Source organism: Leucoraja erinacea, chromosome 14 (genome assembly GCF_028641065.1).
Source record: "Leucoraja erinacea ecotype New England chromosome 14, Leri_hhj_1, whole genome shotgun sequence".
In the NCBI taxonomy this organism is placed as follows: Eukaryota; Metazoa; Chordata; class Chondrichthyes; order Rajiformes; family Rajidae; genus Leucoraja; species Leucoraja erinaceus.
In genome coordinates this window covers 5,565,014-5,585,942 of record NC_073390.1, presented here as the reverse complement: position 1 = coordinate 5,585,942, position 20,929 = coordinate 5,565,014, and the positions used below count along the sequence as shown (strand labels likewise).

The window sequence follows — 20,929 nt, the reverse complement described above, 5'->3', positions numbered from 1 at the left end:
AATAGACCATTTCCCCCCCTTCCACCTGCTCCACTATTCAATAAGGATTGCTGGTCTATTATCTCAGCCAAACTCCTATATTTCTAACTATATTCTCTCACTATCCAAAAACAGTAGAGCGCTGACACACTCATTGTGGATTTTTTTTAATGCACTTTCTTTGTACTTTAGCATAAAGTGTTAGTTGAATATGCAAATTCATCTTCACCAGGGGAATTTTTTTGTTGTCAAAAGCTTCAGAAGTTACCCATATTTAGATCTTTAAAAGTGTGATGTGAAGACAGCCTAATAAACTGGCCAAAATATTAAAAGGAATGCTAGGTTTTAGACACTGGATACAAAAGACAATTGCAAAAGGCATACACATCACTGATGAAGCAACAGATATAACTGCAAACATTTTGGGCATCGTGTTAGAAAATAAGGCAAGGCCTTACACATAGAACAAAAGGGAATTACTACAATGATACCAAGCCTACAAAACAAAAGAAACTGGGAGTTATTCCACTAGAATAGAGAAAGTTAAAAGGAGATTCAGTACAGATATTCAAAGTTGAGTAAAGAAAGACAATGTTCATCAACCAGGGGATAAAGGAGGGATTATAAATGGTATCATGCATAGGGCATGCAATCCCAGTAGCAGAATTGATAATAGTTGTCAAAGTAGATGTGGGTAAGGGTCTTCCAGGGTAAAAATAAAAAAGGAACTTTTCAAAAAGCTGCCTGCAAGTGCGGCAGGCCCAGGGGTGCATATGGAAGAGTGCCCATTGGTCAGCATTGATGAGGAGGACCAAATGGTTTGTTTGAATGTTCCCAGGCTAAATAATTTTGCTCTTTCGTTGATGTAGCAAATTATGTTACTGAATAGCTGTAAAACTTATGAATTTGTGTTCTGACATTTTAAAAATTACACCCAGCTATAAAATAAAGTGCCATCATTATGAAATATTAATGCTGCTGATAAAATATAATTGTATTCCCTCATGAAGTACTCCATCACGACGCAAATGTGTTTTTTAATTTATATAAAGGTAAATAATGGTTATAACTTGAAGAAAGATTATTTATTCTTTTCTGTTTGTTTTCAAATGCCAGTTGATGTTGCAAGTGCTACTACAGAAATGAATCTTCATAAGACCTATCTGCTTATTTATTGATGTGTATATATATTTATATAATGGTGTATGGACACACTGATATGATATGTTCTGTATTCGTGCCTACTATATTCCGTTGTGCTGATGCAAAGCAAGAATTTCATTGTCCTATCTGGGACATATGACAATACACTCTCTTGACTCTCGACTTGACTGGGTATCGCACACTTGCCAAACTATAGAACTCAATAATGTGATAACATTGTACCGCAAGACATATTTTGGCACCCCGAGTTAATGTAACAAGTCATGCAAAAAGCAAGACAAGTTCCAGGCACAATTACACCTCATAGATAATATCTTAAAAGTTTTGTAAAAAATTGTCTTAGTACTAATTTTCCGTATTTTGGATGGGGTTTGGTGAAATTTGTTGCCACATCTCCAGAGTGTGAACGATAAGCAGTTATTTTTGTCTCTTTGGAGACTGGCTGGTGCTGGCGTATTGTACAACCTGGTGTAAAGTGTAAAGTGTGCGCCTGGGGAAGTTGTGCACTGACTTACCGCCGGCCCGTCCGCCGTCGTGTACTTGATGATGATCTGGAAGTTGGTGTGCGCTTTGATGGCAGCCGGCAGCGTTATGACCAGCGACGAGCCATAGTCGGTGAAGGGGTCGAGCCTGTGGATGAGCGGCCAGCTGTTGTGCGCCGAGTTACACGAGCACTTGGCGCTGACGGAGCGGATGAGCAGCGACTGGTGGGAGTCGAGGACCAGGCTCCGTGTGGCGGGCTCCAGGCTCACCAGGTCCAGCACCTCCACCGCCTCGATCTGCCGCCGCACAAAGTTCACCTCCAGCTCCAGGTGCAAGTGCCGCAGCTCGAAATGCTGGAAGTTGGAGGAGGACGCGATGTCCACGGGGCAGGGGGGTCCACGGGGCCGGCTCCGCTCCTCGCTCTTACTCGAGCCCGTCACAACTTTGCGGCAGCAACAGAAAGTTGGCCGCTCGAAGGCAGCAGCCATGGTCCCTCCCGGAGAGAACAACAAGCAGAGAGAGGAGAGGGAGAGAGAGGGAGGGAGGGAGACACCGGCGGGGGAGAGGAGTGTGTGTGGGGGGGGGGGGGAGAGAGCCGCCCCCGGCGCCGCTAACACACAACTCTGCAAAAATGGCGTCGGCGCCTCCACTACGTGAAATCCATCAGATCACCGAGTCCCGGAGACAAAGAGCGGCGGCGGCGGCAGCGAGAGACGAGGAGAGGAGACGAGGAGATCCAAGGGGCGCTGCACCGAGCCCCGGCCCCACTAAAACAGGAAGTAAAGGGCAAGGCTGCGGCTGGCAGGGCAACCTCTAGAGGGCAGCAGCGGCGGCGGGACCTCACACTCCTCTAGTGGGCAGAGGGGCAATGGGCGGCCAGGGCAGGGAGAGGGCAACTCCTCTAGGGGGTGGAGGGGCACCCGGGCAGGGGGTAATGGGCAAGGGGGCGCAGTTGGCAAGGCCAGGGTGAGCAGGGTGGGGGGGGGGGGATGGGTGAAGGGCAATGGGGGCACCAGTGACAGGAGAGAGTGGAGGAGAGCAATGGGACAGGGAGGAGGTCACCAGTGACCAGGAGCAATGAGAGGAGGAGGGCAACGGGGAAGAGCAGGGAGAAGTGAAGAGGGCAACAGTGAGCGAAGGGAGGCGGGCAATGGGGCAAGACCAGTGACCAGGATCAGAGAATCGCAAGGAGGGCAAGGGAGATAATGTTATCACATTAATGGGTTCTATAGCTTGGCAAGTGTGCGATACCAGAAGCCCAGTGATGGAGGTGGGAGGAGGACAATAGGGAAGACCAGTCGCCATGTCCTGGGAGAGGCGAGGAAGGAAATGGTGCAAAGCCAGTGATCAGAACGAGGCAAGGAGGGAAATAGAACAATGCCAATGAACAGGAGCACAAAGAGGAATGGCAGGCAGCTGGGCGATTGTGTGTGGGTTTGAACCATTCTTTATATACGTTATTTTTCAACGTTCTATAAGTATTCTGTAACATTTTATGAGCCATTAAATGTCCAATGCGCCAATGCTATTGAAATCTGGAAAGAAAAGGGATGTTCAAACAATCAATGGATTACAAAATGTTGTTAACTTTAATTTAAGGACTCATGCTTGGAATGTTTAACGACTGCATGTTCTATTTTGTCTTAATCCAGAGATATACAATACAATACAATACAATACAAATTTATTGTCATTGAGCCCCAGTGAGACTCAAACGAAAATTCGTTTACACAGCCATACAAACAAAGACAATGTCCTACAGACATACTCACAATTAAATTCACACAAACATCCATCACAGTGAACCCACTGTGATGGAAGGCAAAGTCTTTTCTCTCCCCTGCTCTCAATTTCTCTCCCGATGTCCAAGCCCCAGGCGGGTGATGATAAGTCCCACGGCCATTTTAGGCCACGTGGGGCGATTTACGGCCCCGCTCCCGGTCTGAAAGTACAAGGTTGTAACCCCCATGGGCGATGGTGAGTCCCACGGCCATGAAGCCGCGCGGGGCGATGTACGGTCCCGGTCCGGGTCGTTCCAACCCCGCGACACGGGCTGGAGAAGTCGCGTTGTGGGAGCTCCGGGAAGCAGTCTCTCTCCCCCCGGACCCGCGAGCTCCCGATGTCCCAGTCCACCGGACCTGCGGCTGCATTGCTGGAGCCTCCAGGCCCCAGGAGTCGAGTCGCAGCAGCGATTCCCCACCGCTCCCCACGCTCCGAGGCCGGCCAGCCCCACGATGGTGAGTAGTCCGCAGCTCCGCAGTCTCCCGAGCCCCCGGGTCGTTCAGGTTGGAGGCCGCTCCATGGTGCTAGGCCCCAACGACAACGGAAACCCGACAGGGAAAAGGTCGGGTCTCCCAGACAGGGAAGAGATTTTAAATAGTTTCCCTCTGCCCCCCACATATACACATTTAAAAACACTATTAAAAAACACCAAACACTACATTTAACTAGATATCAGGATCAGTAACAACGACTCCTCACTGGAGACACAAGAAACTATTTTTTGCACAAGATTCCAGTATCTGCAAAGTGCTGAAGGAACTCAGCCGATCAGGCAGCATCTGCAAAGGGAATGGACAGACGTTTCGGGTTGGGGCCCTTCTTCAGACTGATGGAGCAGGTGGGGGGTGGGGGGGAGAAGCTGGAGAAGCGAGAGATGGGGGGACGGCAAAACCTGGCAAGTGATTGGCACATCCTGGTGAGGAGGAGATTGGCAGATGGGTGGGTGGAGTAAGTGTCAAAGGCTAAAGATAAAAAGGGGTGTCAGTTAAGGAAAGAAAGGAGGAATGAAATGTAAAGCATGAGGAAAGGATATGATGGAGGCTTTTTCTTTTCAGTCATATAGAATTTATGATTTTGTTTGTAGTCTGAGTCTGCTGCGAGTCGGTGCTGCTGCGAGATTTTCATTGTACCTGTACCTCACTGTACATACTTAAGCATGATAATAAACTCAACAGTAAATAAACATATCAATTTGCATAAAACAAACATAACGTACATGTAGAGCAGAACATAAGAAATATAGCCATAACCATATCTGAAAATTAAAATTGATTTGTTTATCGATGTAATATCTATCAGGTGGGTCTGTCCATCTGAGTTTCCAGACAATGCCAGATCCACATCTGGTGAGGTTGCTAGGCAGATGGTTGGCCAAAGACAAAAGCTAAAATAAGGATAGAAGTGTGAATTGTGAAGCCAGTGGAGGGAACGTAAATGGAGGGAGAAACAGGTGCACGTCCAGGTGGGGCATGGGGAACAGCGGGTGATGGGAGAAGGGGAGGTTTGTAGGCAAGTTAAATAAAATTGGCAAATTCAATGCTCATACCATTAGGTTGTAAGCCACCCAAACGGAACACGAGGTGTTGTTCCTCCAGTTTCCATGTGGGCTTACTCTGACAATAATGGAGGCCTGGGACAGTTTGGGAGGGAGAGTTAAAATGGTTAGCACCCAGTAGATCTCGTAGGCCTTGTCGGAACGAGCGCAAGTGTTCGGCAAAATTGTTGCCTAGTCTACCCTTAGTCTCGTCAATGAACAGGAAGCCGCATCAGGAACATTGGATGCAATTGATAAGGCTAAAAGATGTGTACATGAACCTCTGACTTATTTGGAAAACCTGCTGGGGTTGCTGGATGAGAGTGAGGTGGCTTCAGGGGATTGTTACAGGGGAAGGGGTGGTTTAGGTGAAAAAGGAAAAGTAGACCAAGGTGTTGAGGGACGGCCTTTGCTGAACACGGAAAGGGGTGGGGGGATGGGAAGATGCGACTGTTGATAGGATCACTTTGGAGGTGATGGAAATGTCACATGGCTTGAAGACTGATGGGGTAAAGGCGATCTCTATCCTTGTTGCAACGGGGGTCGGGGGAGCCACAGCAGACTTGTCTTTTCATCTATGACTTTTGCTCAGTCATCTGCCTTTCAATCCCTCCCCCCCCCCCCACCTATTCTGTATCCACCTATGGCTTGCCAGGCATTGTCCTGCCTTGCTTCTCTTCAAGCTTTCTTACCCCCCCCCCCCCCCCCCATCATGAGCCTGCAGAAGGTTAAACAACTCAAAACATAATTTAACCATGTTCTCCAAAGATGCTGCCTAACCCAGAATTTCTTCAGCACTTTGTGTCTATTCTTGTAAATCAGCATCTGCAGTTTCTTGTATTTTCATGAAGTGAAGCCAATCCCATTGGAACAATTAAAATTGTTGCCAGTACCCCAGGAATCCTATGTCTCATCCTGTGCCAATTTGCACGTGACCTTGATGGCAATCTAGGGACAACTATCTTTAGGATTTTGCTCCTTAGCACGATCCTTCTCCCCACCAGTGATGTCCTTCACTCTGCTATTGTGTAGGCAACAAACTTTGGGCTCATACTTGTTGCTGCAAAGAACTCTATCCTCCTGTCTATATTGGCCATCCACACCACCATGTTCTTTTTTATGTGCCTTCTCCTGAATAGCCTGAATCACAGTGCCTTTGATGGCCCATTTGATGAAGAAAGACTGGATTCATATGAAAAAAGACTGGATAGACTTGGCTTGTACTCGTTAGAATTTATAAGATTGAGGGGGGATCTTCTAGAAATTTACAAAATTCTTAAGGGGTTGGACAGGCTAGATGCAGGAAGATTGTTCCCGATGCTGGGGAAGTCCAGAACAAGGGATCACAGTTTAAGGATAAAGGGGAAGTCTTTTAGGACCGAGATGAGAAAAACATTTTTCACACAGAGGAATTCTCTGCCACAGAAGGTAGTTGTGGCCAGTTCATTGGCTATATTTAAGAGGGAGTTAGATGTGGCCCTTGTGGCTAAAGGGATCAGGGGTTATGGAGAGAAGGCAGGTACAGGATACTGAGTTGGATGATCAGCCATGATAATATTGAATGGTGGTGCAGGCTCGAAGGGCCGAATGGCCTACTCCTGCACTTATTTTCTATGTTTCTATTCTTCTTAAAGCCTTTGTTCATGTAATTCAGAAAACAAATGACTTGTACCCATTGGGTTTGCATCACACTATCTTGAGTTCTCACTTGTTTTTGCAGTTTGTTTAAGCAGAAAATAAGGCCATATTTGTGATTCCCCACTGAAACAATCAAAATCTGCAGAGACTTTCTTTTCCCCTCACATTCCCAGCCCTTGCAATGAGAGCCGAAACGCTGGCTTGCTGATTAATTTCACTTTTCTGTAGGCCTGGAGTGGAATGTTTTTGGAGTGTTTTCCTCAGTTATGTGCAATATTAATCATTCCTATCAAGATGAATATTTTGGCAAACATTTTTTCACCAAATTGCACATATCCTGCAAGTATAGAGATGTTGACAGACATATCTAACAGATTCAAATCTTGCATGTTTAATGACAAGGTCTTGCATTAAAGGAATCGCTTTCACAAAGCCAACATTGCTGATCTACCTATTGCACTGGTGTTTGCACAACTATAATAATGAACACTGATTATTTGTGCAAGATTAATAATAACCAAGATGAAAGAAAGACTTCCTTTCAGTTTTATTATCCACTCTTAATACAAGTATTGTAGAAGTCTTATTGGCAATATTTATTGAGGCACAATAAATCTAAAAGGTATTAGGCAGAAAATAGTTTATTTATATTTAAAGATTTGACAAGGCATGTTTGCTTAGTTTGCAAAATCATGCTAAGGCTCTGACAAATACATGCAACAATAGTCTGGACAGGTAAAACAAGCTTCTATGGCATCAGGAATTACCACTTTCATGTGGACTTCAGAAAGTAACTTTTTACTCACTGTACAAATTGACAATAATTGGCAACAGTGCAAACCATACAGTAAAATGCACGTTGAACCTGAGGTATATTTTTACTCAATAACAAAAACTCAAAGAAACTAGTGCCATTCTAAAATCAGAATTCTATTAAATATATCCATTCAATACCATTACCCAAGCAACACTCAATGCTGTATGGATAAACAGTCATGTATTTTAATCTGTTGATTTATGAATAGATGCACTCTTTATTCTATATAAATATAGCTTGACATCGACAACTGTCTCACAGTTAAATAGCAGACTGATACAGTGCAAAACTGTACAGGATAGAATATAAAATAAAGCACAATATTAATAGTGCAAAAATAGAATACAAAGTAAAGTACAGCATGTAGTATGCATTTCAAATATTCTATGTACTGATTTATAGATCTGTAATGTGTAAAGCTTGACTATAGGCATATGGAACAATAGAATATCTAAGGCTCTCTGAACCCTACAAGTGCATTTAAAGTTAAGATAATTAACTCCATATGTTGTGAAAATATGAAAGGTGGTTTGACAGAGCCGCTAGAAGCACTCCGAATGTACATGGATGGCGCAAGGTGCTGTAAAACAACTGAGGTTGCATTGTCCCTGGATAGAGAAATGGAGGCAACTGCCACAGTTATCAAGTACTTGATTCTGGAGAAAGTCCTGTAGATTTTATTAGCCCTTTACAGCAACTTTATTTTCAGCAGCGGCAAATATTGCACAAAATCTTGAGTTCTCATTGGCAAGAAGTACAGACGGCTTATCAAACTCCAGAACCTGAAAGAGAACAAATACCACTTTATTAAATTATGACTTGACACTAAAATATGTTCACAAACTGTATGTATTCCCTTCATAACTCAATTCTCCCTTAAACTTAAACAAAAAGAATACATTTAGCTGTGTAGGAAAGAACTGCAGATGCTGGTTTAAATCAAAAGTCGACACAAAATGCTGGAGTAACTCAGCGGGACAAATAGCATTTTTGGAGAGAAGGAATGGGTGACGTTTCGGGTTGAGACCCTTCTTCAGACTGATGTCGGGAATGGGCGGTACAGAGATAAAATGTAGTCAGAGACAGTAAGACTGGTGGGAGAACTGGGAAGGGGATGGAGAGAGGGAAAGCAAGGGCCACCTGATGCTAGAGAAGTCAATGTTCATACCGCTGGGGTGTAAGCTACCCAAGCAAAATATGAGGTGCTGTTCCTCCAATTTACGCTGGGCTTCACTCTGACAATGGAGGAGGCCCAGGACAGAAAGGTCAGATTGGGAATGGGAGGGGGAAGTTAAAGTGCTGAGCAACCAGGAAATCAGGTAGGTTTAGGCGGACTTAGTGGAGGTGTTCAGAGAAACGATCGCCGAGCCTGCGCTTAGTCTCGCCGATATGCAAGAGTTAACACCTTAAACAGTGGATACAGTAGATGAGGTTGGAGGAGGTGCAAGTGAACCTCTGCCTCACCTGAAGACTGTCGGGATCCTTGGACGAAGTCGAGGAGGGAGGTAAAGGGACAGGTGTTGCATCTCCTGCGGTTGCTGGGGAAAGTACCCGGGGACGGGGTGGTTTGGGTGGGAAGCGATGAGTTGACCAGGGAGTTGCGGAGGGAACGGTCTCTATACAAAGCAGAAAGGGGTGGAGATGGGAAGATATGGCCAGCAGTGGGATCCCGTTCGAGGTGGCAAAAATGTCGGAGGATTATATGCTGTATGCGTCGGTTGATGGGGTGGAAGGCGAGGACACAAATTGTCCAATAATAATCCTTGTAACTATAATCCTTGTTACGAATAGGGGGGAGGGGAAGCTGCGGGATATCGAGGAGACCCGAGTGAGTGCCTCATCTATAATGGAAGAGTGGAACCCCCGTTCCCTAAAGAATAAGGACATCTCCGATGACCTGGTACGAAAAACCTCATCCTGGGCGCAGATGGGCGCAGATGGAGGAATTGGGAGTAGGGAATGGAGTCTTTGCAGGAAGCAGGGTGGTAAGTTGTCTAGATATCTATGGGTGTCAGTGGGTTTGTAATAGATGTCAGTCGATAGTCTGTCTCCTGTGATGGAGACGGTGAGATCTAGAAACGGTCTGGAGATGTCGGAGATGGTCCAAATGATGGAGTGCAGGATGGAAATTAGTCGTGAAGTTGATGACGTCAGTGAGCTCTGCATGGGTGCAGGAGGTAGCACCGATGCAGCTGTCAATGTTGCAGAGGTAGAGTTCAGGGATAGGGCAAGTGTAAATAGATTTAGCTGATTACAAGTATACTGGAAAATATCCAAAGAAAAATATTAAATACGATTACTTTGGCACGTGTTCTGTATTGATCAACTCAGTGGAATTTTAATATTCACTTAAGCACAAGGTCAAAATTACTAACTTTCCCCTGATGAATGCCCCATTTGAATATTAGCTGTGGCTCGTCAATCGTACTTTTGTTCGTCAAAATATGGTGGCTCGTTGTACGACAGAGACTTGTATAAAAAAACACAAGTTGACATGCCACAGACTCAGTGTGCGTTGAAATAGAAACTCATATTGCTCAGACATGTAAACTGTGTCTCATCTACTCTCTTAGATGGATACAGATTATAACAAGATGATTCAAAGAAGGGCATAGAAATTGTCCCTGATCAATACTTAGCATTCTATCAACATCATTAAAACCGATTATCTGGCCATTGTCACACTGCTGTTTGTAGTAGCACACTCTGTGGAAACTGGCTGCTGGATTTCCTGTCACAGTGAATGCATTTCAAAGATCTACATTATTGCCTGTAAAGTGATTTGGCACATCCTGAAGCAGAAAAAGCTCATCATAAATACAAGTATTTTTCATAATTCTCTTGGATGAATTCAAAGGTAGATATTTCTATTACCTGGCCCTGACTTAACACCATAACACGATCACAAGTGAGTACTGCATTCAAACGATGCGCAATGGTTAACATTGTACAGCCAGCAAATGATTCCCGGATTGTCTCTTGCACCAAAGAATCAGTTTCTGTATCCATGGCAGCTGTAGCTTCATCTAATACCAAAATCTGTAACATTGGGAAACAGAATTTTACACACAGACTGAAACACTTCAAGATTATTGTTCACCTTATTGTGGACAAGACCTTCCACAAACAATTGAAGGCAAAGTGTTGATTGGTGGAGCTGTACTTTTTGCATTAATTTGGCCTGCATTTATTGGGACAAGACATATCCCAGCAATTTCCCACATTATTGGGTACTTGGCTTGGTGCATTACTCATTCTGGAATACAAGTTTACAGCAGTTCATCCAATATACTCTTAACTGTTTACGTGTGTTCCCCAACCGGAAACCATGGATGAACCGTGAAGTGCACTCCCACGTTAAGTCCAAGTCTGCAGTGTTCAAGTTTAACCATGCCGAGCGGTATAAGAAACTAGACTAAGTGGGGCCCGTTGGGTCCCAGTCACACGGGGGGCCTGGTCCCCCAACGCAACCCATCCCCCAACGCAATATTCCACCACTCACCCACAGCCCCTAACGGCGCAGGCGCGGCTCATTTCCCCATATCCCCAAGCACTCCCTACCCCACCTCTTCATGCGTGGGAGGGGAGGAGGGTAGGGAAGCGGGGTGTGTGGCGGGGGTAGGGTGTGGGGAGGAGGGGGGGTGTGTGGGACGGGGGGTGTGTGGGGAGGGGATGTGTGTATGTGGGGGAGGGTGTGTGTGTGTGTGTGTGGGGGTGTGTGTGTGTGTGTGTGTGTGGGGGTGTGTGTGTGTGTGTGTGTGTGTGTGTGGAGGGGGTTGTGGTGAGTGCGGGGGGGGGTGGGGGGGGGCGGGGGGGGGGGGGGGGGGGGGGGATGGGGGAGAGGGGGGATTGTGGGGAGAGGGGGGGATTGGAGGAGGAGAGGGGTAGGAGGAGGATGGCGAGGGGTAGGAAGAGGGATGGCGAGGTGATGGAAGAGGGGAGGTGGAAGAGGGGGGAGAAGAGGTAGGGGGTGAGGGGAGGAAGCAGGATTGGTGGAGGGTGGGGAGAGGGAGAATAATGGAGGACAGGAATAGGGGACTGAAGAGGGAGAGTGAGATGCGTTCACATTTATCTTATATTTTACAGGTTATTGCCATTTTGAACTTTAAAAACCTCGCAGTCGCGTTCCCACTTGCCGGCCGCGCCTGCACAGTTGGAGGGTTGCTGCCACTCAAGTCACAACGGGAACCCGTCAGCCACGCCTGCACAGCAGGGGGCTATGGGTGAGTGGTGGAATATTGCCTGGGTCCGCACCTGGTCTAGTAAAAAATAAATCTGTTGATTCCAAATATTCTTGACACAAATCAACATGGCATGTTTGCTCCCATTTGTAGTCATCAAGGGAAGAGGTTAAATATGGTTGAAAATACCATCTGGGACAATTCCAGGAGCAAAATAAAAAAAAATGTCTCCTAACTCCTGAAGACAAAAGAAAGTTTCAGGATCTAAATGACCACGAGGTAAAATTCTAAAACATTTTCTCCTTGTGCAGCTTCACAGTGGGTGGGTAATGACCAGTACATATATCATGGACTGAATATCCCATTTACAGAATAATATGTGTACAGCACAGAAATGGACCCTTTGACCCATCACATCAAATTTGTCATATAAACAAACCCTCTTTTGCCTACATTACATCCGTATCCCTCTCTGCTTTGCCTATTTAAGTGCCAAGATAAATATCTGTTAATGCTGTGATTGTCTCACCACCTCCTCTAGCAACGAATTCCAAATCTCAACCACGCTCAGGGTAAAAAAATAAAAAAAAACCTTCCCCTCAACTCCCTTTTCTCACCTTAAACCTACGCCTGCTTGTTTTTGTGCTCCATCTCTGCATAATTTTGGACCAAATTTTTCAATTCACTTACAATTTCTTTTTAGGAGAAAGGCCTTGCAAAATTACTGTCCTGTAGAATATGGAATGATTAGGATACATATTTGTCCATCTAGATTCTGTCCTGCCCATCAACTTTTACCTTACACCTTCGTAGTAGTGCTCTTGCCACACATATTAGCTGTCTTTCTCCAACTGAAAAATTCTCTCCATTTTCCACCACTTCAGATTCTAGTTTCAAAGGCAGTTGAGAAATCTATATTGTAGGTAAAACAGAAGGTTAGTAAGTTTGAAGCCACCTTACGACCAGGGCAATCTACTTTGAAATGTTTTTTTTCTACTTGCCATTTAAATGTGCAAGTGCTCTTTGCAGCTACAAGCTTCATAAAAGCTAGCTGTATTAAAAACAAAATCTTGAAATTTAGCTGTACTCCCGGCGTGCCGTGGCTGTGGACTGGGTACGCGGCCGGAGGACTTTATCGATGCGCCCAAGTGTCGATGCCTCTGCGTAGAAGCCCAGGTCGGGGCCTCACGGGTAGAAGTCTGGGTCGGGTGAAGTGGCCGATGGAGCACGCGGATGGGGCCCGGGTCGGCACCATGGAGGCATGATGTGGGGCGTCGACGGCGGTGAGATATCGGTGGCGGCAGCGGTGAAGTCTCGCTGCGATGGGGCCTCGGCGGTGGTGAAGCCTAACGGTGGCGGCGATGTCTCACGGGTCGATGAGAGCGTGGAGGACCACCGTGAAGGGGGAGAGGAAGAACAATGGAGGACTTGGGCTTGGGGGGGGGGGGGGGAGGTGTGAGGGAGAACAATGGGCAATGCGGGGGGGGGGGGGGGACCAAAAGGAGGATTTGGCGTACTTTGTAACTTTGTCAGTGCCGTACGTGGCTGCTATTTATATACATTGTGTATGCAAGCAAATAATCTCACTGTGCCTAGTCACATGACAATAAAGTATTCCTATTCCTCCTATATGCACTTATCAAAGCCAGTTAAAAATAGTACTTCATGAACATGTATTAAAAATCCCTGTACTTTGCCTCAAACTGACAGAAAATTAATCTGAAACTTAATTGCTGCAGATCTGTTACCTGTAGGTTAGCTGCATATTTACAGTGCTTCAGATTGTATGCATTTTATTTTATAACCATTGCCAAAACAAAATTCTTAGATGTACTTACACATTCTTTCATGTGTGTTCTCTCCAGTGCATCCCATACCTGCTCCTCAGAGTACTGCTGGAAAGGATCTAGATTATATCTGCCAAAAACAAATTGTATGTGTTTTTTCAAGGCCTGTTCTCAACACGGTTAAATAACAGTGTGACAATATGCTTAACAAGTTATAAAGATTCTCAGTCCAATTCCAATTCATTCTATTATGAATTATCCTTTCTCAGTTGTGAAACTTGTGTGCTAGTCAGTTCAATTAGACTGTCTGTAACTAGAAATAACAGTGCTGTTTTCAGGACAATGAAAATGAAATTGGACAGTTGACATTTTCATGAAGGATCTCAACCTAAAGCGTCCATTGTCCATTACCTTCCCCAGATGCTGTCTGGCCCACTGAGTTCCTGCAGCAGCTTTCTTGTTTTGAAACAAAATGGAACCCATAATAGCCTTGGAGTGCTTGATCAGAATGATTAAGTCAGCATACAGAAGGGTTCCGACTCAAAACATCACCTATCCATTCCCTCCATTCATGCAGCTTGACTCATCACTTGGTGATTTGCTTAAGATTCCAGCATCTGCAGTTCCTTGTATGATCAGAAGGAGTAGCATGTTAATCCTTTCACTATTGTGGCATGCACATTTGTCATCCAATTGTCACTTTATATAGATGTCCTAATTAAATTGATCCTGTGGTGTTTGATTAAGATTTACTTTTGTTCGACCCTGGTTTTTAAAAACATATTAATGTTCCAATGACATTAATGGAATTTAAATTGAATTTTCCAGCATTTTATTTTTTTGTTTTAGATTCAAGCATTTGCAATTTTATTTTGTTTTACGCAAGCCTGTTAAATCCGTTAAAACATTAGTAAACATGTTGTCATATAACAGCTCTGTCATGCAAAGATGCATTAAATTACTGAGTCTCTTAGCAGAAATGAAGATATAATTATGTAAAAAATCTGCAAATCAGGTGGACCTTACCTCACGGTACCTGTGAATAAAACAGGTTCTTGTGGAATAATGGATAGTTTACTGCGAAGATCAGCCAAACCAATTTCAGTAATGTTCACCCCATCAATGACTATTGAGCCACCCGAGAGTTCAACCAATCTAAACAGTGCTATTCCTAGCGATGACTTTCCTGCCACAAATAAAAGAATGCAGATTTATTAGATAGCTGGTTACAAATTTAACCTAAACTCAGAGCGAAAACTCTTGAAGCCAACTTGAAAAAGTTTATTTACTGATCAGCCATGTCAGTCCAACTGAAAACCTCGTTTTATCTTGCTCTCGTTGGTAATACATTTCTTACCTGATCCAGTTCTCCCCACAATACCAATTTTTTCTTGAGGTTTTATAGTGAAGGACACTTTCTTTAGCACCAGAGGTAGATTCTCTCGATATCTCATCTCTACATTTCCAAATGTTATTTGTCCATGCTGAGGCCAGTCAGCAGGTGGAGTTTTATCCTTAACGCGAGCTGAAGCTTCCAATTCTAGAATCTAATTGAAAATCACAACATTGTAAGATTTCTTACATCTTAAATAAGCAAGGATGAGAATAGCTTCTTAGAAGGTCGTCAAAGTAAACTTCATTAGGACAGGAATCTCAAATGCTTTGTTTCTCATTCCAACACCAATATGTAGGTATGTTACAAAACCTACCTGAATCGTCATTGGGAATCTGCCCTCAGCCATGTCGGCGATTTTGGCGCTGTTTGGAGGGGGCGGGTTTAAAACGCGATTTTTACTAGGCTGTACTAATCGCACATGTTCAGCCTAGTAAATCATTAACGAAAAATCGCTGCAAGACCCGGTCGCAAAAGGTATTATTAGTTTTATAGGCCTCGATAATATAGTTATAATAGTTTTAAAATTACTTTCTGATTTCGCAACCTCTCGCAGCCCCAGGGTTTTATAAAGCAAACAATTAAAGGTATGTACCTTATTTTTACATTAAATGGGGCATATATATAACCCTGAATATCAAGTTATCTATAACGAATAGTTCATTTTGGGCTTTTTATATCCCGCAGTATTTTTCTCGGCATTTGAGGGCACTAATCCAGCGCTATGTCAACGTTCTAAACCAGCGCGTTCCACATGAACCCACTAGAAAGCCGATTTAAATGGGCATTTATTTACAGCAATTGAACACTAAATTCCTTCCATTTGGCCTATAAATTAATGTAAATTAGATATAAAAATCATGTTATATTGTGAATTATTTGTGAATAATCTTTGGACACTTAGGCTATTTAAAAATGTTAATCTTTCCTTAAGAAATGGGCGTTTGACTATCCAAGATCACAGCTTTTTTGTAATGTCCATTGAAAATCAATAGGGAACAAGATGCTAATTTCCGAGTATGAAAATGGTCATAACTTTTTTAATACTTGAGATATGAAAGTGAATTTGGTGTCAAATGAAACTTATTGTTATGCTTTATCTGATGGGATAAATTGCAGACTTGATTTTTTAAATCTCAAAATTTTGTAACATTGCTACAATATGGACTGGACAGCGGATACAGTGGACTGCAATATCCGTGCAGTTGTGCCCAAGGAAATCAGAAGCATACTTCTGTTTGTGCTTTCTTTTGTTTGTTAACAAACAGTTAATGAATTTTATTTTTCTGGCAACTTTTTTCTCCTCACTATCGACCGAGCAAACATGGGAGAGGGAAAATACGTCATAGGTTTCATCCACAAGGCTGCCTGGATATTTTTAAACTGTGCTACAACCCACATCTCATCTCTGTTTGCTATGTGGTCCTATCTCTAGAGCATTTTAATTTCATGAATAATTTCACTATTTTGAAAAGCTAATAAGCTAATAGCTAATAAGCATTTAAATATTCTTTCTCCAGCCAGTTCTAACAAGCAAAACTGAGGATAAAACATATATGCTGACATACATAAACATACATAAGCTTACCCCAACATCTTACCCCAACATTGGTACAAATTTGTAAAACATTTTCTAAACACCACTTTAAATAATTAGTAACAAATTTAGACACAAGTTAGATATACATAGTATATACATAGTAGAATTAGGCCATTTGGCACACCAAGTCTACTCCTCCATTAAATCATGGCTGATCTACCTTTCCCTCTCAACCCCATTCTCCTGTCTTCTCCCCATAACTTTTGACGGCCTTACCAATCAAGAATCGTACCTTTACATAATGATGAATTCTTTCAACAGAAGTGAACCTTGCCTCAGTCTCAGATGCAAGTCGGACAGTAAACTGAAATAAACCAGTCAGCTGCAAGAAAAACATCATAATTGTAAACAGGAATAAAAATCTAATTTTCTTAATAAACTATGGTGGATATTGAAAGAATGAACTTTTTGTTACATTGCTGATTACTTTGCAAGCACAACCAACACAATTCAAACCATAATTCAACTTGACATATCAAAGAATGGTGAGACAATTTAATTGACTCTGGTACAAACCTGGACAGCGTACGAAATTGCAAGTCCTGCATAAGCTGGAGGAATATGACCATGCATTAAAACTATTATCACTGCAGTTATCCCAATAAGAACAATACTGACTACGTCCAGTCGCACAGCAAGCCAGCGCATTGCACAGGTAAACAAAAAGAACGGAGCCTGATTAGTATCCAGCAGTTCTTGGTATCTGAAAAGAAACACACTATTTCAGATTAATCATTAATGCACAAGCAATCATTAATACACATATGTTTAAGAAGGAACTGCAGATGCTGGAAAATCGAAGGTAGACAAAAATGCTGGAGAAACTCAGCGGGTGAGGCAGCATCTATGGAGCGAAGGAAATAGGCAACGTTTTAGGTCGAGACCCTTCTTCAGGCTGATGTGGGGGGGGGGAGGGCCCGAAACAAAAAAAGGAAGGGGCCGAGACAGTGGACTGAGGGAGAGCTGAGAAGGGGAGGTAAAGCAAGGACTACCTGAAATTAGAGAAGTCAATGTTCATACGGCTGGGGTGTAAATTGCCCAAGCAAAATATGAGGTGCTGCTCCTCCAATTTACGGTGGTCCTTACTCTGGTCATGGAGGAGGCCCAGGACAGAAAGGTCGGATTTGGAATGGGAGGGGGAGTTGAAGTGCTGAGCCACCGGGAGATCAGGTAGGTTAATGCGAACCGGCCGGAGGTATTGGGCGAAGCGATCGCCAAGCCTACGCTTGTTCTCACTGATGTAGAGCAGCTGACATCTAGAGCAGCGGATGCAATAGATGAGGTTGGAGGAGGTACAGGTGAACCTCTGCCGCACCTGGAAAGACTGCGTGGGGCCTGGAATGGAGTCAAGAGTCAAGGAGAATGGAGTACATATCCATATGTTAATACACACATGGATATATACAATTTTAATTTAAAATTTATTATAATTTAGAATGTTTATAGTTTGCAGCAACAATAAGATTCAACTGATGAGTCATTGTCAAATAAATTAAGTGTTGTGTTGATCATGTTACATAGAAACATAGAAAATAGGTGCAGGAGGAGGCCATTCAGCCCTTCGAGCTAGCACCGCCATTCATTGTGATCATGGCTGATCATCCCCTATCAATAACCCGTGCCTGCCTTCTCCCCAGATCCCTTGGCTCCACTAGCCCCGAGAGCGCTATCTAACTCTCTCTTAAATCCATCCAGTGACTTGGCCTCCACTGCGCTCTGTGGCAGGGAATTCCCATTAGTTTATGTTCAAAATGCAATAAAAAAAATGTAACAACATATAATGTAGAAGTTATTTTCTGCAATGAACAAGGTGACCAATTTTCTTGTCATTGTAATGCTTTAAAACAAAATGTGATCGAGCAATCCATGCGAGAGACATATAATTGAGGTATCTTAAATGATGCTTTATTCCTCCTTTGCCATATAATGTTTTTTGATGTTTATTACATACCTGAGTCGGTATTCTGCTGTCTTGTTGTAGGCATGGATTGTGGTTAACCCCTGGATACTGGATGTGACATGTGACAGGAAAGGAGACTGAGTGATGTTGTCCAAACGCTTCAATTCTCTGATGAAAACCCTGCAGAGATTTTCAACAATGCAAAATATTAAATATGGACTCAAGTTCCTTCCATTTACCCTGTTCAATGTCAAGATTCTTTTTCACTTGTATACTCTGACCTGAGTATGCTCAAAGGTGGCACCGAACAGGTTAAGCTTTACATGGACCAACAAAATTGCATGTTCTTATTAATTATTCCATATCAAGAATGCTCAGCTATGTATAAATTAACTCAGTATTTAATGAGATATCGATCACTATCATAACCAAGTTATGTTCTTTTTTTGACCTCTTTAATTTCAATTTATTTTCATTATCAAAACACTAAGATTTAGTTTCACTCTTCAAAACTCAAAAAGAGGTAAAGGAAACTACTCGCAATGTTTTGTCTTTCAATATCAATCTAATGAATCTGCACTATACTTAATTACCAACATTTCCTCCTTGAGTTATAGAAACATAGAAAATAGGTGCAGGAGTAGGCCATTCGACCCTTCGAGCCTGCACCGCCATTCAATATGATCATGGCCGATCATCCAACTCATTATCCCGTACCTGCCTTCTCTCCATACCCCATGATCCCTCTAGCCACAAGGGTCACATCTAACTCCCTCTTAAATATAGCCAATGAACTGGCCTCAACTACCTTCTGTGGCAGAGAGTTCCAGAGATTCACCACTCTCTGTGTGAAAAATGTTTTTCTCATCTCGGTCCTAAAGGATTTCCCTTCTATCTTTAATCTGTGACCCCTTGTCCTGGACTTCCCCAACAAGTCGGGAACAATCTTCCTTCAGAAGGGTCTGAAGAAGGGTTTCGGCCAGAAACGTTGCCTATTTCCTTCGCTCCATAGATGCTGCTGCACCCGCTGAGTTTCTCCAGCTTTTTTGTGTAACCCACAATCTTCCTGCATCTAGCCTGTCCAATCCCTTAAGAATTTTGTAAGTTTCTATAAGATCCCCCCTCAATCTCCTAAATTCTAGCGAGTACAATCCGAGTCTATCCAGTCTTTCTTCATAAGAAAGTCCTGACATCCCAGGAATCAGTCTGGTGAACCTTCTCTGCACTCCCTCTATGGCAATAATGTCCTTCCTCAGATTTGGAGACTAAAACTGTACGTAATACTCCAGGCGTGGTCTCACCAAGACCCTGTACAACTGCAGTAGAACCTCCCTGCTCCTATGTAGCAGAAAAATGAATGTTTTTTTCTCAATGAGGCCCAAAGAGCACTTCCAACTGAAGGAAAGGTTCCTCATGTTTTTAATCCATACCCGAGGTTATAATTTGTACCCACGCACTCTTTTTAGTGATCCATGCAGTCAGTAAAACTACAACCCTAGTTCTTATTCCCCAATTTCTCAAAGCTGCATAGCTTTCATGATAAGCACATTTGTGTTATGAAACAGATCACACAGGAAAGGTGTTGACCAACCTCCAGATTTTGGTCTGTCATTGGGCTCAAATATTGATGTTATAATAACCAATTGCACGATTCCGGCCTGTATACCATGAACTGACTAACACGATGCACTATGTACAGTCACATACCCAGGTAGATTTTCAGGAACTTGAGTACCCTTTTGATTGCAATAAATAAGGGTCATAAGTGATCGGAGTAGAATTAGGCCATTCGGCCCATCAAGTCTACTATGCCATTCAATCATGGCTGATCTTTCTCTACCTCCGAACCCCGTTCCCATCCCCATAATCTCTGACACCTGTACTAATCAAAAATCTATCTATCTCTACCTTAAAACTATCCACTGACTTTGCCTCCACAGCCTTTTGTGGCAAAGAATTCCAGATTCACCACCCTCTGACGAAATAAATGTATTCTCCTTCCTTTAAAATAACGTCCTATAATTCTGAGGCTACAACTTCTAGTTCTTACTCTCCCACTAGCAGAAACATCCTCTCTACATCGACTCTATCCAAGCTTTTCACTATTCTGTATGTTTCAATTAGGTCTCCCCTCATTCTTCTAAATACAGCGAGTACAGGCCCAGTGCCAACAAACGCTCATCATAAGTTAACCTACTCATTCCTGGGATAATTCTTGTAAACCTCCTCTGGACCCTCTCCAGAGCCAGCACATCCTTCTTCAGATATGGTGCCCAAAATTGCTCACAATATTCCAAATGTGGCCTTTCCAGCACCTCACAGAGTCTCAGCATCACATCTCTGTTTTTGTATACAAGCCCTCTTGAAATAAATAAGTTTGCTTTCTTTACTACCAATTAAACTTGCAGATTAACATTTTGGGAATCCTGCACCAGCACTCCCACGTCCATTCACACCTCCGATTTCTGGATTTACGCCCCATTTAGAAAATAGCCGACGCCTTTATTCCTACTACCAAAATGCATGACTCCACACTTTGCTGCACTATATTCCATCTGCCACTTCTCTGCCCACTCTCCCAACCTGTACAAGCCCTGCAGAATCCCTGCTTTCTCTACACTACCTGCCCTTCCACCAACAGTGCCCTCCATGTTTGGGACAAAGACCCATA

The 20,929-nt window shown here is 43.5% G+C and overlaps 2 protein-coding genes across 9 annotated transcripts in view; both read right to left on the bottom strand.

Annotated features, from left to right (window-relative positions):
- The window catches only part of rnpepl1 (arginyl aminopeptidase like 1), a 62,006-nt gene extending 59,839 nt beyond the window's left edge, over positions 1 to 2,167 (bottom strand). For both annotated transcript variants that reach the window (XM_055645413.1, XM_055645414.1), the window contains exon 1: positions 1,659 to 2,167. In XM_055645413.1, coding sequence (XP_055501388.1) covers positions 1,659 to 2,114 — 456 coding nt within the window. In that variant the 5' untranslated portion in view covers positions 2,115 to 2,167. The remainder of the gene's footprint in view (positions 1 to 1,658) is intronic.
- A 5,036-nt stretch (positions 2,168 to 7,203) lies between these two features.
- Positions 7,204 to 20,929, bottom strand: part of abcc5 (ATP-binding cassette, sub-family C (CFTR/MRP), member 5) — a 101,015-nt gene continuing 87,289 nt past the window's right edge. For all 7 annotated transcript variants that reach the window (XM_055645405.1, XM_055645407.1, XM_055645406.1 and 4 more), the window contains 9 exons: positions 18,310 to 18,438; positions 16,875 to 17,061; positions 16,591 to 16,680; positions 14,723 to 14,912; positions 14,392 to 14,551; positions 13,417 to 13,495; positions 12,377 to 12,490; positions 10,272 to 10,436; positions 7,204 to 8,179 (listed from right to left, as the gene is read on the bottom strand). In XM_055645405.1, coding sequence (XP_055501380.1) covers positions 8,078 to 8,179; positions 10,272 to 10,436; positions 12,377 to 12,490; positions 13,417 to 13,495; positions 14,392 to 14,551; positions 14,723 to 14,912; positions 16,591 to 16,680; positions 16,875 to 17,061; positions 18,310 to 18,438 — 1,216 coding nt within the window. In that variant the 3' untranslated portion in view covers positions 7,204 to 8,077. The remainder of the gene's footprint in view (positions 8,180 to 10,271; positions 10,437 to 12,376; positions 12,491 to 13,416; positions 13,496 to 14,391; positions 14,552 to 14,722; positions 14,913 to 16,590; positions 16,681 to 16,874; positions 17,062 to 18,309; positions 18,439 to 20,929) is intronic.